The sequence below is a fragment of the Scyliorhinus torazame genome, chromosome 12 (genome assembly GCF_047496885.1).
Source record: "Scyliorhinus torazame isolate Kashiwa2021f chromosome 12, sScyTor2.1, whole genome shotgun sequence".
Taxonomy (NCBI): domain Eukaryota; kingdom Metazoa; phylum Chordata; class Chondrichthyes; order Carcharhiniformes; family Scyliorhinidae; genus Scyliorhinus; species Scyliorhinus torazame.
Window position 1 is genome coordinate 185,478,413 of NC_092718.1, and position 24,943 is coordinate 185,503,355.

Genomic DNA, 24,943 nt, shown 5'->3' on the forward strand with positions numbered 1-24,943 from the left:
AAAGGTGTTAGGGTGGTTTGGGAATCTGGAAGTTATTTGGGCAAGGTTGGAGGCTAGGTCCTGTAAAGGGACTGGCACGGAGGCCCTGGCGATGGCATCTCATATTCTTCGAACCCAGTGGTGGTCTCCATGTTAAAAATGGCGGCAACTCTGTCAGCATTTTAAGTTGAGGTCAGTGTAAACGTGGGGCCCCCCCACCTGTAGGAACTGTTTGTTTGAGCTGGTGAAATCGGACGCTACATTTGGGAGGTAGAGGGGCAAAGGTCTGGAGTGGGTGAGAGAGGTAGAGAGGCAAAGGGCTGGAGTCGGTGAGACTCGTTTCTGAAGGGGCAGTTCACCAACTGGGAAGAGTTGAAGGAGAAAGCAGGGCTTGGGGAAATCAAATGCATTCAGGTATTTTCAGGTGCGGGATTTTGTTCAGCGGGCATTTCCAACTTTCCTGGAGACAGCGCCATCGACCTTAATGGAGAGGATACTCTCTTGTGCAGGGTCAGAGGAGGGGAGGAGGGCAGCACATATGGGATATATAGGGAAGAGCAGGTTTCGGTGAAAGAAAGGCCAGGTGAAGGAAGAGCGGAGACCCATTTTGGAGGTCGTGGCGTGGAGGGAAGCCCTTCGCAGGGTGAGCACATCATCTGCGTGAGGCTGAGCCTCATTCAGCTAGTGGTGTTTAAGGCAAACCTCACTAGGGCCAGGATGAGTCGATTCTTTGAAGGGGTCGAGGATAAGTGTGGCCGGTGCTCGAGAGGGTCTGCCCACCATACACACATGTTCTGGTCCTGCCCCAAGCTGGTGGATTTTTGGGATTTTTTTTAAGCACCATATTGACTATCCTGAATGTGGATCTAGAGTCATGCCCATTGGTAGTTGCATTTGGGTGGACAAGAGGTACGGGCAGATGCTTTGGCTTTCATCTCTTTGCTGGCCCAGAGGCGGATTCTGTGGAGTTGGAGGCAGGCGACTGTGGCAAGTATGGTTGGGTGATTTGATGGAGTTCTTGTACTTGAGAAGGTCAAGTTCATGAAGGGTTCAACCGGTGGGTTCTATCATAGATGGTGGCTGTTTATACCCCACTTTAAGGAGCTGGTCAGTTAACCCAGGAGAAGGGAGGGGGGGTGGGTTGTTGTTGTTTTTGCTTTCTTTTTGAACCTTGCTATTAAACGTTGTGTGTCATTGGGGGTTGCGATTTGTGTAAAATGATAAAAGTTCAATAAAAATATATTTTTTTAAAAAGCTCACTTGGAGATCGGGACACCTGGGGCGGCACGGTGGCGGTGGTTAGCGCTACTGCCTACGGTGCTGAGGACCCAGGTTCAATCCCGCCTCAGGTCACTGTCCGTATAAAGTTTGCACATTCTCCCCATGTCTGCGTGGGTTTCACCCCCACAACCCAAAGATGTGCAGGCTAGGTGGATTGGCCACACTGAATATCCCCCTAATTGGAAAAAAACATTGAGTACTCTAAAAGAGATCGGGAGACCCTTTCAAAATGACGTTGCGGTCTTGGAGGAGCCGAACTCACTGGCGAGTTCAGCTCCCCAGTGCTGTAAAAATTTCCAAGTATGCGCAAGTACAGGAGGAGATCCACCAGCATCCTTTACCAACATTTTTCCCTCCTTCAATACCACCAAATTCAGATGAGTTGTTATCATTCTGTTTGAAGACGTCGGTGTGTGAATTAGTTTCTGCATTGTAGGACCTCCTGACATATCCTTGATTAGATGGATTGCAAATTAGCACCAGCATTAATTTCATTTAAAAAATACACAAGGTGCCTTAGCTACTCTGGTGCTTCTCTTGGTTTTTCTGAAGCACACCAAACTAGACTCGATATTGCCAATTCTATGAGGGTTGTGACTGTGAGCGTAAATATTTTAAGAAGAGTTTGCCTAATTGACGGTGATCTTAGACCTCATTTTGTCATCAACTGTCTGAACCAATAGACAGAACTCAATGACTGATGAGTGAGTTTATTAAAATAAGAAGTGTTGCAATAGTAAGAGACTGGATTATCAATGTTTTCCCACATATTGCTCAGGGGAAAGCCTTTTCACCCACAGGGTGGTGGGAATCTGAACTCTGCCTGGAAGGGTGGTAGATGCAGGAACCCTCAAGATTTAAGAAACATTTAGATGAGCACTTGAAACGCCATAGCATACAAGGTTATGGAACAAGTTCTGGAAAATTGGATTAGAATAGATAAAGTTTGATGGCTGGCACAGACATAATGGGCCAAAGGGCCTTTTCTGTGCCTTAAACTCTTCTGAATGAGGATTTTCTTCAATGTATGCATCAGCACAAGTTTCTCCTCGCCCCTCTCACCCCAGCCAGTTAACAATTGCTCCAGTGACATTTTCTTTGCTGATTTAGTTTAAACGGCAAGCTGTTTTCTTAGCTATACTCAGTACTGCCAGCTCATCTCATCAACAATTTGGATGTTTACGAATGAAGAGTGCAATGCCATTTCCCAATCAATTTGAAAGGAGCTCATTAGAAACTGGATGTGGAAGGGCCGTCTGAAGATTTTCAAGACAGATATGCCAGTTCAACTACACCAGATGGATCCAAAGATAATACAACAGGTGCTGATCAGGATGTAACAAGGCTGACACCCTCTCATATTTTAGTCACATTCCTTGATTGAGGAAAAAGGGTTGGATCAGGGCAATTCATTGCAATATATTCTGATCCATCTGTGGCACACCTTATTAACTTTACTGCTACTTTCCAGTTTTGTCACCCTGGGTATTTGGCTGTGAAGTGTAGCTCTGTCAGAAGATTATGGTGGAATCCGCTATTAAAAATCCGCATATAATCTATAGTTAGAAGACTTTCATTTATATACAGCCTTTCATAACATCAAAACATTCCAAACAGTTTGCAGTCAATGTAGTATTTTGGGAGGTAGTCCCCCTAATACTGCAAGTAATATAGTGGTGCTCGTGGTGGTATGGTGTTCAAATCAATTTAAAAATGCAATTCAAGACTGGTATTATAATTTTAGGGCTCTTCACAATTTGTGCTCAGATTTCTGAAAATAATTCACATGTCTTATTTATTTCATTAACTGACCTGTCACTACCCACAATAGGACGATAAAATAGCTTTCGCCGTTGGTCATAGTTCAGTTGTTAAACTCAAACAGGGGAAAATAAATGCCCTGAATATGATACTGATGTGTCACCATAAAAATTGCCTACGGTTCTTCAAATCACTTCCTCCAGTTCACCATGCCTTGAAAAAAATGCATTTAAATAGCACCAACATGCTAGATGACCCAAACTGCTTCACATAAATTAGTTCAAAACACACCAAATGTGGCAGTAACTTTGCGCACAATATCCTACAAACAGCAACCAGATGAATGAGGCAGTGGCACAGGGAGAGGAATACTGGTCAAGACACTAGAAGAATTTTCAGCGTGGGTGTAAACAGGATAGACCCAATGTGGAATTTCACAACTTTTTTTACAGGAAGATCTTGGTATGTTTTACATAAAAATATTACTTGAGCTAAATAATTTTTTTCTCCCAAGGGGTTAAATGACTGAGCAGGAGGATTGGAAGATATTTATGTAAACCAGACAAAGTCGGGGAGTCATGCCGGAGATAGTATGACTTTTTTTTTTAAACAAAAAGATTAGGCCATTATGCTCATATGGTTCCTTTATTGAACATCACCCATTAGATTGGAGTAATCTTTTTTGTTTTGAGAAACAGCAGAACTTAGTTTGGAAGGGCCATCACATAGGAAGCTGGTTGACAGTTAACTGGAAGTCCTATTGGCCAACCCATCAGTCAGTAGTTAAGAGCAACTTATGAGAATGAAAAACAAAGCAACTTTAGCCCAGTAAAAGTAATATGCAGAATTCCGTGCGGTGCCTCTGGACATGTAATTTAGTTCTCAAATAGATTACTAAAATGCAGAATTCAGACAGGTAAAAAAATGAGAATGGCTAGCATGGGCCTCTAAACTGAAGTGGCACCCAGGTAAAAAGCAGCATAAAGTCATGGTCACGCAATGTGGACAAACAATTGCTTTCTTGATAACTGCATACTGGTTTCACTCAACGTTCCTGAAACAGTGTAACACAACTACACTCCTGAAAACGGTTAGCAGGCTTTTAAATTGTATAAACAGATCAGAATGTTGAAGTATTATTTGCCTTACTCAAAAATTACACAGAAATGGAAGGGAATGCTCAGCGTGGAGTATTCTAATTGAGCACCAACATGTTAGATCAGATGGTCCTGCTACACTTTACATTTAATGTCAGCTCCAGTAAAGATCAAGTACAAAAAGAGCTTCACATCCCAAACTATCTAATCAGAGTCAGACCCAGCCACAAGTTCTGGAAAAGTATCAGAAGCAACATGTGGAACAGTGTTCTGTGCCTTAAAATCAAGCACGTTCAGATGTATTGGAAAATGTAAATAATAGGGCACACTTACATTAACATTTGTGAATCTTAATAGTACCTTAGCAACCCACAAAGAACCATAGGCTGGGGATCTATCAAGTGCCTTGGATAGGACAGTAATAAGTTTTGGTTTGTATTTCACGATTATATAATGAGAATACAGTTGCTTTTTACACAACAGAATAAAGAAAATGTAAATGTATACTCACTTGGAAAGAGAAACGCCCCCTGCTTTCCCGATCATTTCTTCATGATGCAATACTGCTGTATTCCAAGGAACACCTAGGAACTTCAGAACATTCTTCATCCAAGTTTCAGGGTGCAAAACAAGTTGTTCATAATGTACTGGTAAACACTTATTAAATCCAGTTTCCAAACATTGGTTATACATAGTCTCAATGGCACGGTTCCATTTGGTTAGGCAGTCTCTGTAACTACTGAGGTCAAATCCTGCTATGGTAACCTTCCGAGTAATCATGGAATGTACTGAAGCACGCCCATCCCGAATCATTAGAATAAACTTGGCATTGGGAAAAATTTTATTCAAGTAAGTCAATGATTTGAGAGCAAATGGATCTTTATTGCATAAGTATGTAGCAGGTTCTCCATGTTTAACAATAATTTCTAATAAAAAGGCTTGCATGGCTGAGTCCAGCACTTCATCTGTAACACCAGCTTCATCCAATCGCTGTTTTTCTCTGCCTGATCGGCTCCACATTTGCTTCATTGCAAGGATCCTAGGAATAACCCGGGTTTCTTCCCCACAGCGAACATCAGGGTGGGCATCGAGCATGGCTCTCATGAGGGTGGTGCCACTTCTTGGTACTCCTCCAATAAATATTAATGGCATGTCTTTGTTGTAAACAAGTTTATTTGAACTGCTGTTGAATCCAGGTTTTGAAATCTGACTTAACGACCTGCCACTATCTAGAACATTTGGATGCTGCTGGGTGTGCTCTTCTACTCTATGGTGGCATTCTATTGCATAACGGCCAAGATAAAACACAGTTAGTGAGCTGATCACTAAACATGCTAATAATAAGTTCTGTTTTAATTTGCCTATCATTTTGAAATATCACTATGATAGTTATTGATCCAGATTTTCAAAATAGTCCCTTTTAATTTTTCTTTTTCAATTCCAAGGCATCAAAACAGGAAAACATCTGAAAAGAAAAGAAAACGTCAAGGTAAACTTTGCATGGTTTTACACCTCAACAGACAAGACTACAAAAATACTTCAGAAATAAAAAAATGATACTTTCAGTCCGACATCAAGAAACGGAAAAATCTGCCTTAAGTAGACAAACAAGCAATGCGTGTTCAAATTACTTTCCACAGCGAATCATAAAAGTATTTTCTATGAATGAAGCTGAGTTTAAAACCACTTTTAAAAACTGCATTTAAGCACACTACTAAACAAACATAACTCAAAGATAAACTTGCCAAGATCAAAAGTATATTACAAAATATCTGCAAAGGAAACATTTGCTCATAAACCGGTCTCTTTTGCTTTGTAAAAGCAGAACAGCTGGGTGTTACTATTTTGTTGAGGGGTAATGTCAAGGTCATGTTTTTCTCTTAACAATTTAGGTCACCATCCAAGGGTTAACCACATCTTTAGAAGAACAAAATCATATTTTCTCTAGATATATGACAAGGAACACTGCTCTGAAATTCCAAACAACAGAAATTAAATATTCTGGGAAAAGCTGTATTAGTTTTAAACTTGAAATAATGTTTAGAGTATTTGCTTTACCTTTCTCCCAAATATAGTATGGTGATTTGGTTCCATGAGATCCTCAAGTTGTACACAAACTAATCCCCTGTGAAGTACATAATTCATTCATCTCTAATAAAATTAGCTGTTAGAAGTACCCTCTGGTTTTATAACAAATGTTAACTTCATCCTCTTTCAAATGGTAATTACCCAGAGCATTTTCAACATTCCATCATAAAAGCTGTTGTTATTTTAGGATTTAAATAGCTCAGATTATATGGTAGCAGTGACTGTGAAACTCTCCAATTATGCAATAAACGTTAACTTCACTCTCTGAGACAATGATTAATCTTTAGAAAATTTTCAGCATTCATAATAAAAGCTGTTATTTTCGGATTTCAATGGCCTGGAATTTGGGGAACAATTTTGCCATCATTGCCATCAGGGGCAGCACGGTAGCATTGTGGATAGCACAATTGCTTCACAGCTCCAGGGTCCCAGGTTCGATTCCGGCTTTGGTCACTGTCTGTGCGGAATCTGTACATCCTCCCAGTGTGTGCGTGGGTTTCCTCCGGGTGCTCCGGTTTCCTCCCACAGTCCAAAGATGTGCAGGTTAGGTGGATTGGCCATGATAAATTGCCCTTCGTGTCCAAAATTGCCCTTAGTGTTGGGTGGGGTTACTGAGTTATGGGGATAGGGTGGAGGTGTTGACCTTGGGTAGGGTGCTCTTTCCAAGAGCCGGTGCAGACTCGATGGGCCGAAGGGCCTCCTTCTGCACTGTAAATTCTATGATTACTCCCCTGAAACTGACAGCAACATCTGGAGTGCACACAGGTGGAGCTTAAACGTGGAAATCCAGAGATTGCAACGGGTGCGCTGTTAAAGTAATCACAGATTGTAATCACCTGCAAAATCACTGAATAGACCAGAAGTTCCAGCTCTTCCCCGTTAATCTCACTGTAAAAATCATTGACGAAATAAATAAATAAAATCCCCTCATTTCAATAATTTATTTTAAAATGGCAAACAAAGTTGATAATTAGTGCTCAACAACTTCACTGGCCCAATTTTATATTCCCGAAATGTCAAATTTCTTTATTATGATAAAACTCTTCCACTTTTAATACGATTTTCAAAAGATTTATGATATTTTAGCCTCTCCTCAATAATGTGTGTAAGTCACATCTTTATTCGGTGTTCAACAAAAAGATAATTAGTGCCTTTAACTTCCTAGCTTGCTGTCTGTGCAAAGCTTTCAGCTGGATTGGCTGTTTACCTTCCTTAACTATAACAGTGGTGCTGGCTGTCAAGGGATCACCTTAAATTTGGCTCAAATTTCAAAATGACATTGGAAAAGGTGAAATCCACACCTTTGTGGGCAGCTTTCTTCAAGGTTACTGGTGAGAGCCATTATTTGGCCACTAACTGCAAATTTCTTACCATTGAAATGGCAGGATAATAGGGTTGGGGTCTGAGTAGGTCAGAGAACATCAGGGCAATGGGTAAATGGGATTTGGTGTCATTAAGGATATGACAGCAAAGCATACTCAATCTTCAACAAAGTTGCATCCAGCTATATCAGTTCAGCACCATGGTTCATGTGCTCAGCAACAAAAGCTACCACCTCAGTTGAACCTCAAGTTAGTCAGCTACAATTAGCCATCAGTTTAATTTGCAGAAAACTGGATTTTCAAATTCAGACAAGAAATCAATCTCATCATACTTAACAAAAGTTTGTTTAGTATCTTTGATTAAATGTGTCATTATTGGAACCCACAAGTCTAGCTTTGCCTTTTCTTTACAATGACATGATGAACACTCTGCAAACTACACCCAATATCCTTCACTGGCCATCTCTTTCTAGCATATGAGGACAGTGTTGGTACCCCGATTGAGAATTTTATCCACATGCTTCCAACTTCCACTTATCAAGCTCCATCTAAATATTCTTTCCTGGACTTCATATTTGATGATGGGCTGATCACAGACTTCGATTATAGCCAGTTGACTTCCACAACTACCCAGAATGTGCTTCTTGGTAGGTGTTAGCAACTGAACAATCATCACTCAGCAGTGAGCATCATCTACAATTACATTGTTGCTACTTGACTTTGTGCCATCACAACCACACACAAAGCACACTCATGCTGCATAACGGGGAATGTAACAATCAAGTATCCTTATGCTAGCTATTCACATCTGAACAGCCTACTCATCACCATGGCAACTTGGGACTACCTCAGAGCATTGCGAATGGGGGAAAATCCATGCAAGATCAAAACCCCCATTGGACAAAATGCAAGTGATTGGTGGCAGGCTAAAAATATCCCTTTCACTACTTTTTCTCAGGTTAGGAAATGACAACATGACCAGGTTATTTGTATTACATGTACAAACGTATGCTGCAAATTGCTGAAATTCATAAAGTAAAATCTTACAGCTATTCAACAGGAGCAGAATCAGAACCACAGGAAGTAATGCCAGTGCAGTAAATGCAAATAAAGCAGTAGACCAAGATCTCATTGCATTCCACAAGTGTTATGTTCTAGTGCTTGGCCATTGTAATAAATGCACTAAAGAATGTCTAGTTCTTAGACTAGTTAACGCTTTATTATTTAGGAAGGATATTGTTAAACTAGAAAGAGTGCAGAAGAGATTTGCGAGGATGCTACCAGGACTTGATGGTCTGAGTTATGAGAGGATGGTTAGGCTGGGACTTTTTTCTCTGGAGCGTAGGACGCTTAGAGGTGAGCTTATAGAGGTCTATAAAATAATGACGAACATCGATTAGGTAGATAGTCAACATCTTTTCCCAAAGGTAGACGTGTCTAGAACTAGAGGGCATAGGTTTAAGGTGAGAGGAGAGATACAAAAGAGACCATTTCCTTTCTTCACACAGAAGGAAATTTCTTCTCAAACAAGGAAACCAAAACTGTACGCAATGTTCTAAATGTAGTCTAACCAAGGCCTTACAGCTGCAGTAAAACCTCTCTCTTCTATTCCACATCCCTTGCAATAAATGCCCATTCTATTTGCCTTCCTAATCACTTGTATCTGCATACTAACATTGTGACTCACGTACCAGAGCACTCCGTAGCATAGAGTTCTGCAATCTCGCTCCATTCAATTAGCATATTGTTTCACTAATCTTTCTGCCAAAGTGGACAAGTTCACATTTTCCCATGTTATATTCCATTTGCCAAACTTTTGCCCACTCATTTAATCTTGCCTACATTCATTTGCAGATACTCTGCCTCCTCTTGACAATTTACCTTCCTACATAACTTGGTATCATCGGCAAATTTGGCTACCATACATTAGGTCACTTAATCAGTCATAGATATAGATTGTAAATAGTTGAGGCTCAGCATGATCCCTTGGCACTCCACTAGTTACCATTTACCAACCTGAAAAATACCCATTTACCTCTAGTCTCTTAGCTATGAGCATGTTTCAATGTTTATCTTAAACCTGCAACAAACACTATCTAAAAAACAATGTACAGATGTAATATATTCAGTAATATCTGGCAATATCAACAATACTTCATTATACTTAGTCAATTTAAGGCTATTAGGTTTGTGCCAAGTCAAATGAACTCCAAACTAATTATGAACTACAAGCTGTAAATAGCAAACCAATTAAAAAAAAAAAATGTACCCATTATATTTTGAATTCTTGTTGAAACTTCTCCCATTATTAAGCATGTACATTTTCAGCCTGAAATATACCATTACACTAGGAAGGTTTAAAAGGTTGCATCTAAGTGTAAAAAGTGTTAATAAGGTTAAGATTACACTGTCCTCGATCGAAGTCACAACAGCTCCCACTAGCAATACAAAATTTAAATTTTGAATTTGATTTGGCTTTGATCTTCATCAGTAGATATGCAATGTGAATCCAGCCCACAATGGGCGGAATCACTTCTTAGCAAATCTGCACATTAGAGCGAGGCAGTAAGAACTTACTCTAATGTGCAGATTCCCGAGGTACCCGAGGCTTTGTTTGGGATTCAACCCCTTTGCCTCAGAGGCGAACAAATGGGGACCAGATGGAATTTGTGGGGGTCTCCAAGGGGATTGGAGGTCCCCAGCAGCATGCCCCATGGGCAGGATGGTGCCCTGGTACTCTGGCAGTGCCACCTACACAAAGTTGCCCAGGTGGCATTGCCAGCTGGCATGGGGACTGCCAGAGTGCCAGGTTGGCATTGCCAAGGTGCCAAGCTAGTATTATTTGCACGTGCCCGTTCTGGCCAAGACTGCGTTAGGTGGGTGGGGGGGGGGGGGGGGGCCTTCCCATATTGCATTCAGATGGGGTGGGGAGATTCTTTCAGGAGCCACAGAGACAGGGACGAATCTCTCGCTACAATGGAGAGTTCCAGCGAGCAGAGCTCCCCACTGTAAAAAACGGCAGTGTGCAGCCTCGGCCGCACGTTCCCCGTTCAGGCCCATATTCAACACGAGTCATGTTTAAAAGCCATGCGTTTCTCAGCACTGTGTATTGGGAAACAAGCGGCTAATAATAAAAATGGACTTGCTAGGGGACTTTGTTCCCTTTTCGGAGAATTGGGGCCAATAATTAAAGATAGGACTGAACATGTTCAGCTGTTGGGTGACTGAACATGTTCAGCTGATCAAAGAAAGCCAGCTTGAATTTTAAAGGGTAGGTCATGCCTAGTAAACCTGACTGACATTTTTTTTGAAGAGTAGACAATGTAAAGTTGAAGTTCATGAAATTATAGATAAATTATAGACCTGGTTAGGAAATTAGCCGAGTGGAAGAAGAGAGATGGGATAATGGGCAAGTACTCTAAATGGCAGAGTGTGACTAATGGTTGCTCACAAGGATTTCTGTTGGGGACAGAATTATTTTCTGTATTCATTAATAGCTTAGATGATGGGGCAGAAAGCCACATATTCAAATTTGTCAATGACTGTAAGCAGTTTAGATGCAAACAAAAATAAAAATAAATACAATGGGCAAAGCTATGACAAATGAATTACAAAGCAAACAAATGAGAGGTCTACTTTGGATCCAAAATTGACAATACATTATTTTTTAAATGGTGAAAAGTTGACAAAGAAACTTGGGGCGCTGGTACACAGATCAGTAAAATCTCATGAACAGGTTCAAAAAATAATTTAAAAGACTAATGGATGACCAGCCTTTATATCTAGAGAGCTAGAATACAAAATCATGCTTCAGTTGTACGGTTCTGCACTGTAAATTCTAGGATCTATGATTCTATGAAACCAGGGCTGCATTCCCTGCATTTTAGATAGTCAAGGAGTGATTTGATCCAACTTTAATGTGCTGTGGGGAAAACAGAGATGGCGAAGCTATTTCTACTAATTGTGAGCAGATAATGGATGTTAGAAGTTTTAGTAATGTTTAAAAAAGGATCTGTAATATGAAGGTAAAGGTAATACTGTAGGAGACTTGCTCATGTACGATTGGTCCACAGCATCACAATTACCATGGAGAAAACAGATTTCTAAATGTATGGCATTATTCGAGGAGGAAGCTCAAACACGCATGAAGAAATGGGAGTAGATCTCACAGCCACTCCACACAAGCCTGTTTATTCATTAAACAAAATCATGGCTCATTTTTTTAACCTCAATTCCATCTTCCTGCTCGATTTCCATATCCCTCAAAACATCTCAGCCTTGATCATTCTGAATGATTGAACATCTAGAGTTCTCTATTATAGAAAATTCCAAATATTCACAACCCACTAAGTGAAGAAATTCTTCCTCATCTGAGTTTGAATTGATCAATGCCTAACCTTGACTCTATGCCCCCTAATTCTAGACTCTCCATCAAGGGATCAACCTCTAGGAATTTACAATTGAGCACACTGAGAATTTTATGTTTCTATTAGACCAGCTCTCATTTCTTAAACTCCAGAGTATATAGGTCCATTTTACTCACCCTCTCATTATAGGGCAACCAACCTTCATCCCATGAAATAGTCCAGTGGACTTTCACCACACTCCCTCCAAGACATGTGTATATTCCGTTAACAAGGAGAACAAAACTGTGCACAGTATTTCAACCAACTTCCAAGAAAGAAACACGCTATTTTGTTTCTAACTGTTGGTGTTGCTCCATTTGATAATTGAATAACCTTTCAGAGCACAAAGTGGTTACAGCAATGGTTGTAATGGTCTACATGGAAATGAGCACATTTCTCAAGTAATTAATTTGTTGTGAAATGCTTAATTAGTACAGTGGGAATCAGAATTTTCTAGCTCCTGAGCCAATTACACAATACTGAAACAAAATCAAATTCTGACAAGAATGCATAAAATGGCATTTTACTTAGCCACCCTAAACTTCCTTCAACCACATAACTTAGTTTCTTAGTTTTTCTACTTTGGTCAACTTAAATCTCCAAGCTTTTGAATTTGGGCACACAAAGCTCCAGCCCACTCAACCTGTCCATCGTGACACTTTCCGTCTTGCTCTGCCTCACTGTCCAATTTAATAAGTAGTTCCTAATCCAACAATGTGTGCGTTAAAATGGATACTTAAGCCACCCAAGATAAATATATCAGTTTTCAAATTCTAGAAGAGTACGCAATCATGTAGGTGATATTTAATCACATAAAAATTCAAGGATTTGAAATGAAAGCTAATTATTGCTCAGAATTCCTCCTAGATCTCTCTAGAATTATGATACAAATAGTGTGTTCATGCATACAAATGGTCATTTAGAAAATAACTTCACTTCAACCTTTTTTTCTCTATTCAATTTTCTCATTTAAAAAATGCTCAGGCTGAAATTATTTCCCCATAATGTTGAACAGTATCTGTGGAGAAAGAAACAGATTAACCTTTCAAATCTGTATATACAGACTCAAAACTTCTGCTCCCTCTGGAGATGTGTTTTTCCAGCATTTTCTGCTTTTAGTTAAGCTTTTCAGCAGTATTTTGCTTTTATATTATCTCCACAAATCAGAATGAGGCATATAGAAGTCACAATTTTAACATCTGCATCAGATTAGTAAATGAGATGTCTATAACATTTTCTTTTGGAATTAACTTCAAAAGCATTATTTAAAATTACACATCAAATGCTATAGTTTTCAGAGATTATTCATCAATTTTCATTGATATAGTTTGCTCCAGTTACATCTGATTAGGATTCAACATTTAATTTGGTTTAACAGAGACTTTGTATAGAATGCCACTGAAGGTACAGGCATATGTTTTAAGCTCTTGGCTACCCGAGTACTTATCTTGGAGCGGTCTCTGGTGCTACCGTGCCGCCCAGCTATGGAGCTATGAATGTCAACAAATCTGATATTTGCATCAGTTCAAGAATAAATCTTTTCCAAAATTACCAGGCCCTAGAAATTCAACAGTACAAGTAAAAAAAAAATAATCATAAAATAGAATAGAACTGTCAGAGCTACATGGGTCACGTTGTCATGGTTTAAAGTTAAATATGCTCCATGGGTATAGTTTGTACACCCCAGATATAAAATGCAACAATGAAACTTGGAGATCAAAGAATTGTTAGGAGGAGATGCATAAAAAGCAAAAATACATTACAAATGCAGTTTACATCAAATACCAGTGCCCATGAAGCTGTCGGGTGGGGATCAGACTAGTGATTTTGGTGTATGACTGCAGCCACTTTGCTGTTCCAACATGCCGATGATGGAAGGCTAATTTTTTAAGCTCATGAGCAAAGTTCCAATCAAGCAGGCTGGCTTCTCCTGGGTGGTGCAAAGCATCTTCAAGTGTTGGAGCTGCACCCATCCAAGCAGAAGGAGAATATTCTGCTACACTCCTGAAGTGCCTAATAGGTGATGATGGAAAAGATTTCAGGAGTCGAAAGGTGAGCCATGGAACATCCAATCTCCGATTTACTTCAGTAGCCATGCGATTTATGCAGCTGATCCAGTTGAATACTAGTCAGTCAATGCTGGTCACCCACCCCAGGAAGTTTATTGTGGGGAACAAAGCAAAGGTCATTGAACATTAAGGCGAGGCAATTCAGCTCTCTCCTTGGAAATGGTTGTCTGTCATTTTGTGGTGTATACATTACTTGACACATTATCAGCTCAAACCTGAATATTGGCTATGCTTGGATGCATGCACGTACGGGCTGCATTATGAGAAAAGTAAAAATAAAGTTGACACCATAATCAACAAGCAACACGACTTGTGTTAAGGGGATCAGGGGATGAGAAATGTATCAGCCATGATAGAATGGCATAGCAGACTCAGTGGGCCAAATGGCCTGATTCTGCTCCTATCTCTGATGGTCTTATGATGCTGAAGATAGCTGGGCTTGAGACACTACTTGCGAGGAACTCCAACAGGAATTTGGAGTAAAATGTCCCAAAATTGTTCACAGGAGTGTTATTCAACAAACTTTGACATCAAGTCACATATTGCAACAGATGTACAAATGTCTGGACAAAGATGCAGGTTTTAAGGAGTACCTAAAAGAAAGAGGGGTAAAAATGTAAAGACGTTTAAAGGAGGAAATTCCAGATGTTAGGGCTTACAGAATAATAGGTATTGCTGCCAATAATGGAGGGCTTAAAATTATGAGTGCCAAAGAGGTCAGAATTGGAGTGCAGGATCTAGGAGGGTTGCAGGACTGGAGGAGGTTATATATAGTTATGTACAGCAAAGCCATGGAAACATTTGAAAAGCAGGACAAGAATTTCAAAAATCGAGGCAGTGCCAGAGCAGGAGCCAACATAGGTCAGTGAGCACCGGGCTGAATGGGACTTGCTGCATATTAAGATATAGGCAGCACTGTTTTGGAGGCGGTAAAGTTTACAGAGGGTGCAAGATGAAAGGTCAGCAAAGAAGCAATGAATTAACCGGGCCCAGAGGTATCAGAGGCATGGGTGAAGATTTTAGCAGATGAGGTGAGGTGACAGAGACAGGTGATGGTACCTATATGCACATTCACCATTTGCAAAAATAAACACCCCAAATTAGTCCAAAAATATGCAGGTTAAGTGGACTGGCCATGCTAAATTGCCCTTTAGTGTCCAAAGGTTAGGCAGGCTTACGGGGATAGGATGGAGGTGTGGGCTCAAGTAGGGTGCTCTAAGGCAGCATGGTGGCGCAGTAGGTTAGCCCTGTAGTCCATGGTTCGATCCCAGCTCTGGGTCATTGTCCGTGTGGAGTTTGCACATTCTCCCCGTGTTTGCGTGGGTTTCGCCCCCACAACCCAAAGATGTGCAGGCTGGGTGGATTGGCCACGCTAAATTGCCCCTTAATTGGAAAAAATGAACTGGTTACACTAAATTTAAAAAAAAAAAGTAGGGTGCTCTTTTTTTTTTTTAAAAAGACTTGATGGGCAGAATTGCCACCTTCTCTCCTGTAGATTGTATGATGATCCCATGATTCTTGTCAATAAACAGAGTCAAGTCTCAAGTCCAATTCAAGTTCCTTATGTTTAACTCTCATGCATCCTGCTTAAAAGTTAAGCCAGGCATTATTGTCAAACTCGGGGGCGCGACCCGTGGGTGGGTGTCGGGAGGGTCGCAGAGTTACAAGTTTGGGGAGGTTTTATTCATTTAATTTTTATTTTTTAAATTCATTTTATTCTTATTTGTTTTTTTTACAAGTTCGGGGTGGGGGGGGGGGGGTTAGTTGCTAAAAATTTTACCGGAAAAAAATGCAGAACTTTGGACAGATGGAGATTCCATATTTTCCGTCACTGGAAGGCCTCACCTTCATCCAACAGGTTCCATTGGAGGAGCATGTACAAGGGCCAAAGGGACTCAAAACCATTTCCTCCATTTTTGTCAGCAGCAAACAAGGCAAGAGAAAATGGTGGGTCACGAAGGTCAGCCGGCGCGGGTCGTGAAAGTCGACCGAGTTGGGTCCCGAAGGTTGGCCGGTTGGTAAAAATGGGTCCCCGGAATAAAAGTTTGAAGAACACTGTTATAAGCAACATAATCAGCCATTACCAGTATTGGTACTACTTTCTAAATATCCAACTCACGCAGTCACTGATACTTCCACACATCATTATCACGTAGCTTATTCCTCAGTTTTTATGAAATCAAACACGCCTGCAAATCGTCAGCTAATGAGTCATATATTGTTTGGTACAAAATGACAATATACTACAGATGTTGAAAATCTGAACAACAGACAGGAAATGCTGAGCATATTCATCAGGTCAGAAAGCACCCATGGAGCACTGTGAAAATATTGTGTACTCAAAACTAGTGACCAAACTCCCTCAGGACAATGTAAACTTCTTAATGTTAAATAACACTTTCTACATAGAAACTAGATGGTGTATGCGCATCAACATAAACCCTAAAGAAATGACAAAAAGCTTACCAAGTATTTAATGCAAGCAAATGCATAACCCTTTTTCTCGAAATTCTTACATCTGCGTCAGCATTTCAAGAAACTGAAGATAATAACCGGTCTATAAATCTTTCAACATATCCAGCCTCCACAAAAATAGCATTGCCATTAACTCAAGTTAGACAAATAGACTGCACTTAGTGCAATCAACATTTGAAATAGAATAACAAGGGAACATTGCATTCTTCGATAGTTGGAAGTGAATTAAAAGCTACATCTGGAGGGCTTCAGACTTTATTACAGTGCAGCACATCATCATTGCATTAAGCCCATCAATATCACACCAATTCTGTCAAAGAACAATCCAGTTATTCCACTCTCCATCCTTTTTCTATGCCTGTAATTTTTTTTATCCTTTCAGTATTTATTTAATTCCATTTTGAAGGCTTCAGTTGAATTTGTATCCAATTCCCTATTAGGCAGTGGATCCCAAATCCTACAGACACACCCAGGAAACAAAAGTATTTTCTGCCAGGACCAAGCTTTCATTCTTGCCTATACACTGGCATCAATTATATTCCCTCAACAACATGCACTGCTTCCAAGATATTTGCCCCAGAGTACAAGGCCTAAAAGTAATTTGGAGATTTACACAATGAAAAGCATTTTTGTATGCAAAATTTGTTTCTGCTGTTATTTCTAAATAACAGCTGTATAAAAATATTCTGTTGATTATGTTTTATAATAATCTTTATTGTCACAAGTAGGCTTACATTAACACTGCAATGAAGTTACCTTGAAAAGCCACATTCCAGCGCATGTTCGGGTACACAGAGGGAGAATTCAGAATGTCCAAATTACCTAACAGCACGTCTTTAGGGACTTGTGAAAGGAAACCGGAGCACCCAGATGAAACCACGCAGACACTGGGAGAACATTCAGACTCCACAGACAGTGACCCAAGCCAGGATTCGAACCTGGGACCCTGACGCTGTGAAGCGACAGTGCTAACCACTGTGCTACCATGCTGCCAGTTTCATCTTTAGACCTCAGGGGCATGGGCGTCAGTCAATTAGTTGGCTATGCTTAGTTTCTTCTTTGCAACAACCTGGTTTGCGCATGTGCACCTTACTTTCGCTATCACGAGGTAGGGGAGTGCAAGTTGATGATGGAAGGCAATCGAAAATCTCAAAAGCTGAGAGATATTTTTGTTGGGCGAGGGTATTAGGATTGCAGAATCAAAGACAAGATTAAACTCAGACTCTAGCATGAGGGTAACTACAGAGGCATGGAAGAGGTAGCCTCGGCCAATATCTTTCAAATTGAAGAATGAGTGAATTGGAGGAGAACCGCCAGATGGTGGGGTTCCCAGATATCTGCTGCTCGTCCTTCTAGATGGTAGTGGTCGTGGGTTTGGAAGGTGTTGGCTAAGGAACCTTGGTGAGTTACTGCAGCACATCTTGTAGCTGGTGCACAAGGCTGCCACTGTTCGCCGGTGGTGGAGGGTTTGAATGTTTGTGGAAGGGGGAGCAATCAAGTGGGCTGCTTTGTCCTGGATGGTGTTGAGCGTCTTGAGTGTTGTTGGAGCTGCATTCATCCAGACAAGTGGAGAGCATTCCATTATACACCTGATTTGTGCCCTGTAGATGGTAGACAAGCTTTGGGGGGGGGGGGGTCAGGTGAGTTAATCGCCCTGGGATTCCTAGCCTTTGACCTGCCCTGGTAGCCACAGTATTAATGTGGCTAGTCCAGTTCAATTTCCGATCAATGGTAACCCCCAGGATGTTGATTGTGAAGGATTCAGCAATGGTAATGTCACTGAATGTCAAGGGGCAATGGTTACATTTTCTCTTGTAGGAGATGGTTATTGCCTGGCACTTATGTCGCAGCCCAAACCTAGATATTGTCCAGGTCTTGCTGCATTTGGACATGGATTGCTTCATTATCTGAGGAGTTGCAAATGATGCTGAACATTGTATAGTCATCCACAAACATCCCCACTTCTGACCTTATGATGGAAGGGAGGTCATTGATGAAGCAGCTGAAGATGGTTGGGCCTAGAACACTATCCTGAGGAACTCCTGCAGTGATGTCCTGAAGTTGAGATGATCGACCTCCAACCACCACAACCATCTTCCTTCATGCCAGGTTATGACTCCAACCAGCAGAGAGTGTACAGAGTAAAAGTTGCGAGCTCGCTGGATGGCATTCTGAGCGAAGGTGATATAGTCATGGTAAGGGTTGGAGAGAGTTGGGGGATTTGAGGGTCACGGGATGGAAGACCAAACTGATCGTCAGCCCCTCTCCTTCTCCAAATCTTTCCAGATACAAAGATGAATGTTGTGGTTGATCCCACTGAGGCTGCCGTTGTACAATTGTTGCACCAGAGCAGATGTCGCAGAAAGCATCAAGGCCAACAAAGGCAGGTGCCTGCACCACATCTGCAGGGGCCACTGCACACATCAAGATCCAGTCAGCCCGAAGCTGCTAGAATACACACTGCTGGAGCGACTGCTGCTTCTGGATGTGGAAATGGAGGGAAAAATTGGGGATATATATAGACATAAGTGGCTGGGGGAGTAGGGAGGTGAACGGGTGGTGAAGATCAAGGAGAAATGGGAAGCAGAGTTGGGAATGGAGGTCAATTGGGGAATATGGAGTGAAGCATTGCGAAGGGTAAACGGGATCTCTTCTTGTGCAAGGATGAGCCTGATGCAATTTAAGGTGGTGCACAGGGTGCATGTGACTCGGGTGAGAATGAGTGGGTTCGTTCAGGGGGTACAGATGAGTGTGAGAGGTGTGGGCGGGGTCCAGCGAATCACACGCACATGTTTTGGGGTTGCGAACAATTGGGAAGATTCTGGGCAGGAGTGTTGGCAGTCTTAGCCAGAATAGCGGAGGAGGTGGTGGACCCGGAACATTTGGTGGTGATATTTGGGGTTTCAGAGAAGCCGGAGCTCATGGAGAGGAGGAAGGCCAAAGTCGTGGCCTTCGCCTCTCAATTGCACGGTGCCGAATTTTGCTGGAGTGGCGGTCAGCATCTCTATTGGGGGTAGCAGCATGGTTGGGTTCGGCTTCCTGCGGTTAGAGAAGATAAAGTATGAGTTAAGGGGCTCAGTGGGGGAGTTTGAGAAAAGGTGGGGGATGTTTGTGACCATGTTTGAGGAGCTATTCATCGCAGGGGGGTGGGGGTGATGGGGAGAGGGGGTGAAAAGGGGAAAATCTGTACAGACTGTATAGTTGATTGTTGGGAAGTATGTTTCCCGGGGTGTTTACTTGCTACAACCTGTTTTGATACAAGTTTGTAATAAAATAAGTTTTAAAAAAAAAAAGATCTGGTCAGCCATCAGGCTGAGGGGGCCAGAATGAGAGACCAACAACGAATGAGGGTATACAGGACTGTAGGACCACCATGTGCCGCAGAAGACTACATCTCAGCAGGGAGACAGTGCACACATGTATCACGCCGTCGAGGACATGGAACCCCATGGAGGAGGACACCTACTCCCGGTGACCCTTAACCTTTACACCACTGGGTCATTCCAAGGCGCAAGCAGGAACCCGTGCAGCATCTAGTAGTCATCAGCCCATAGGTGCATGCTGGGAGGTGGCGGATGCTCTGTATGCCCGGCAATGGTAGCAAATCCTGCAGCCCGGGCACCTTGGTGGACGTGGTCCGGGTTGAAGGTTACATTACAGACTACATTACCTTCCAGACCACAGATTATATTACCTTCGACCTGGACCACGTCCACCAAGATGCCCGGGCTGCAGGATTTGCTACCATTGCCGGGATGCTGCAGGCCCAGTGGGCCATGGATGGCACGCATATTGCCCTGCGAGCATCAGGGAGTGTCCTATATTAACAGGAAGGGGTTCCACTCCTTGATGCGCAGATCGTATTCGACCACTGCCTCAGAACCATGCACGTGTGCCCATTACCCTGGTAGCGTGCATGAAGCTACACGCTGGTGGTCTCAAGAGATTCCCAGTGTCTTTGTGGAAATTCCCAAGATGATGCACTGGCACATGGGAGACAAGGGATACCCACTAAGGTCATGGCTGATGACATCAGTAGGCAGGCCTGAGACCGAGTCAGAGACCCATTACAATGAGACACTGCCACCTATTCTGTCACTGAGTGGTGCATCAAGCTGCTGAAAATTAGATGCTTTGCCCCCAGGGGGTTTCCCACTTTGTGGTAGTCTGTTAAGTCCTTCACAACTTGGCACAGCAGGGCAACACACTGGACGAGGAGGAGGAACTGCATCCTTGTCTAAGGAGGAAGACCAGGAGAGGTTGGGAGGATGGACAGGCAGCGGCAATGGTCCGACTGGCCAAGAGGACCAGGGAGGCCCACAGTCTCTAGTTTTGCACGGGACGGCTGTGTATCTGTCAGATCTACACCCACCACCCCCCCTTCCCTGATTTCCCCCCCTCTCCTCCTTCCCTGATCTCCTACCACCCTCCTCCCCCAAGGATCTATGGTACATGACACCAGGGTGATGGGCCTGTTTTGGCACTGTCATCAGGTCACTATTCAAGGCAGGAGAGTGATGATCACTCGCTGTGAGGAAAGCTGTTGCCTCCTCAGATTCTGATTAAGTATGACTCCTGTCTTTCTGCTGAGTGTGCTCACACCCATCCTCATGATGGAGTATGCATCATGGGCTTTTCTTCTCGGACCACTGTGGTGCAGGGGGTTAGGAATTGAAGGTGGGACTGATGCCATGAGGAGAGAGATGGTAACTTACCCTTTCAACTTGTAGGAGGTCGTTCATCGTCTTCCTACATTGGACGGCGGTCCGCCTGATCATGTTGCCACTGCCTTCCAGGCAGCAATTATTACTGTGCTTTCGAGTCTCAAACCACCTTGGGGTAACAGGGAACCCTGTCTCACCTTTACGGCGTCCAGAAGCCTGACCATGTCAGCACCCACAAATAGAGGAACAGGTCTCCACGCTGCCATCCTCCTGGCTTGACTGGAAGCGAGTACCGAGGGACCGTTTAAATTATGCTGCCCCTTGTTAGCAGCGAACTGCTGAATCCCAAGTCAGGCGAATCAGATGCTTGGGGACTCAGGCCTGGAGTTTTCTCGTGGGGCTCGTGTTTTGCACTAAGTGTGGGTGAATAACAATCTCAATCGCACCATTACAGCCAGCACAAATCACCCTGCAAAACCCACCCAAAATAATGCGTAGTTATTTTTCAGGTGAATTGCACACGTAACATTCTAATTATATCTGAATTTCACCTAATTATCTATATTTCAATGAATTATATTTATAGATGGACAGCACTGCCCCACAGAACCATATACTTGGATGGGCCAAATGGCCTCCTACTGTTCCATAATGATAATGATGAGTCTTTAGGTCCTTAATAGGCTCATTCTTTTCCCCCTCCTAACCACTTTTACCAAAATGTTTCACATCCAATTTAATGTTGCCTGCTTATCCTTCCTTGGAACCTGCCTTCCCATATTAACTTGGACCGGATGTTGCTTCTGATATTTGTCATAAGCCTTTTTATCCTGTCTTGCTTTATTTTATTTGGCTGCAAGGGTGGTTTGGTTGCTCTATCATTTCTCTTCCAAATTATATTGTGCTCAATTTTGGCTCAGTGATTGCCCTAGCACATTTGTCTCTCCCACTTTGTCTCTCAAATCCAGACCCAACACTGTTTCTTTTCTTGTTGAATTGGGGATATACTGATCGATAAAAATTCTCCTGTACATAGAAATTCCTCTACTTCCCTGTAAAACATAATTCAATCCATTTATTTATAATATAGGACAATCATTGAGTTAATTATTTGTAATTAACTTCAGTTAATTAGTAATATTTGCACCAAATAGGTTTCAGGTAATAACCATTTCTGGTAATAACCATTTCTAATAAGAGAATTTAGCCACCTCCCTAGACATTAAATTACCCTCGCTGAATCCCTCACCATCAACATCCTAAGGAGTCACAGTTTACCAGTAACTCATCTGGAAAATCACAGATAGCGTGGTGACAAGGATGAGAGTGGCTGGGTAATGTGACAAGTAACCCACCTCCTGTCACCCTGAAACCTTTCCACCATCCAAGCAAAGTCAGGAGTGTGATAACATTCTCTCCACTTGTTCCATCAATGCTGAAGAAGCTTAATACATACAATCCTGGACAAACTAACCCACTTGATCAGCACCCCATCCACCACCTTAAACATTCACTCCCTCCACCATTGTGGGACAGTGGCAACAGTGTGTGCCAGATACAAGATGCATTGCAGCAACTTGCCACGGCTTTGGCGGCAGCATCTTCCAAACCAGTGACCTCTACTGCCTGGAACAAAGAACAGTAAGTGCACATCCAATCATACATCATGTTGAATTGGAAATACATTGCCACTAAATCAACATCCTGAAAATCCCTACTCAACATCACTGAAGCAGTACCTACACCGCATATCCTGCAGTGGTTCAAGAAGACAGCACACCATCACATTCAAGATACAATAAATGCTAGTCTTGTTAAGAGATGGCCACATCCCATGAACAAATTATTTCAGTTCCACTTTGGATCTGGATTTGCTTGTCACTTGTTAATCCTTCAAAGTGGAACTAACCACACAATTGAAGTGCGTAAGGGGCGCCGAGGACCCAGGTTCGATCCGGCCCCAGATCACTGTGTGTGGCATTTGCATATTCTCCCCGTGTCTGTGTGGGTCTCACTCCCACAACCCAAAGATGTGCAGGGTAGGTGGATTGACCACACTAAATTACCCCTTAATTGAAAAAAAGAATTGGGTACTCTAAATTTATATATATTTTAAAAATTGAAGTGAAGATGCCAAACACAAAAGCTGCCAGCAGCAAGGATAGGAAACAAAAAATATACCAGATGCGCACACAAAAAAATTCTATACTGCAAGCTGTTTTCACTTCTAAGAAACTATCATTTATTTCCTAGGATTTACATGTCAATGTTGCACCAAGAATCCTCAAATCAATCTGAAACATACCGGAATATTCATTACAATTGGTAACAAGAGCTTGGCACCTGAGCTTTCACCAAAATGCAGACTTGTAGATCTGTTCTTTTGCAGTAGATATAACTATTCTATATTGAAATCAGTTTAAATAGATATAGTGATATTTCAAAATGCCTCTTTTAATAAACATGTAAAAACAAACATCGTTGCAGTAAAAAAAATTATAAACATCTAATAGCCATTTACTTAATGCCCATCTGTCAATGACCACAACAATTGTAGAGAAAAATGAAGATAAATTCAAACTACCTGCCCCACAAACTGCAGTTCCACATGAAATCGAAACTGAACCAAATTGGGGGGGGGGGGGGGGGACATTTAAAAGAAGGAAGAGACCAGCTGAGTCTGATCAGCCTGAACAGCTCAAACCAACAAGATTTCAGGATTTGGCAGCAGCAGCAAACAGGCTTCAACGAAAATAAACCCACAGCGACTGCAGATATCCCAGCGTTCAGGGGGAAAAGACGTGGTCACATTAATCTCGCAATGTAGTTGGTCAAGTCAATGAATGGATGCATCTTTGACAGAAGATCATCAGGTACAACTCTTGCCGTCCCCTCACACACACGGTTGGTACTGCTAAGGAAACAATTAGAGAAAACTGGCCCCGACAACCCTGGTTTGAAGAACCTGACTATAATTCGATCTTTCAGTTCCGATCAATCCAGACAAATACATGGGGGGTGGGGGTGGGTCGACATGATTCAGTAGCGATGCCTCCCACAGTCGAATTGAGTGTTAAAATTATAAACAGCAAACACTTGCAAAGCTGCATCGCGCAGTGCGGGACGAATACCCCATGAGGAGAGATTGGTCGGAAGGTGCGAAGAGTGTCACCTTATATTGTTTCTGCAGGGAGCTGAAGGGAAAACAGTTACGCGCCGAGGCCCCGGGGGGGACCCTTCGGACGCGGTCCGAGTCCGGGCTCCAGGACGCTGGCCGAAGTACTGTCCACACAAGTATCCCCGGGTCAGAGAAAAGAGGGAGGGTGACCATGGCCGAAACGGCCTCGAACGAAGAGGGCGGCTCGAGCTGCCTCCCGATTGTTGTTGTTTGCCAGAAGGAAAAGGCGGCAGCCAACCGCCGGCCAACGTTAACCGTTAACCCCGCCGGCCATTCGCCTCCGCGGTTACTCACCGTGTTCCGCTCCCCGGCCCTCGCCTCAGCCGGCCGCGCGGCCATCTTTGCGCCCCTTTGCCCCGATTTTCCGCCCTCCCTGCGCCCGTTGCCTGCTCTCCGCCGGCCGGGCGTGACTGTCGGCCGGGCGCAAGGAATCTCCGCCTGCTATTGGCCCGCTGCCAGATCCCCACGGCTGCCGATTGGACGGGGGGGTGGGGGGGGGCGGGGTCACGGGATCTGGTCGGCAGTTTAACGCTTTGAAAGCTGCCGCATGAGGATAAGGGAAGACTTGTGGGTGTTTTTTTAATCTAAAGCACTTTCTCTCCCCGCCCCGGAGCGCTTTGCAT

The 24,943-nt window shown here is 42.7% G+C and overlaps 1 protein-coding gene and 1 long non-coding RNA gene across 3 annotated transcripts in view; one reads left to right on the forward strand and one right to left on the reverse strand.

The window, feature by feature from the left end:
* tpst1 (tyrosylprotein sulfotransferase 1) overlaps nt 1–24,777 on the reverse strand; it is a 90,643-nt gene extending 65,866 nt beyond the window's left edge. For both annotated transcript variants that reach the window (XM_072469507.1, XM_072469508.1), the window contains exons 1-2: nt 24,615–24,777; nt 4,630–5,583 (exon numbers count right to left, since the gene is read on the reverse strand). In XM_072469507.1, the coding sequence (XP_072325608.1) occupies nt 4,630–5,486 (857 nt within the window). In that variant the 5' untranslated portion in view covers nt 5,487–5,583; nt 24,615–24,777. The remainder of the gene's footprint in view (nt 1–4,629; nt 5,584–24,614) is intronic.
* Nucleotides 23,873–24,943, forward strand: part of LOC140386802 (uncharacterized) — a 109,092-nt gene continuing 108,021 nt past the window's right edge. The window contains exon 1 of the long non-coding RNA XR_011933676.1: nt 23,873–24,015. This is a non-coding gene — a long non-coding RNA (uncharacterized lncRNA). The remainder of the gene's footprint in view (nt 24,016–24,943) is intronic.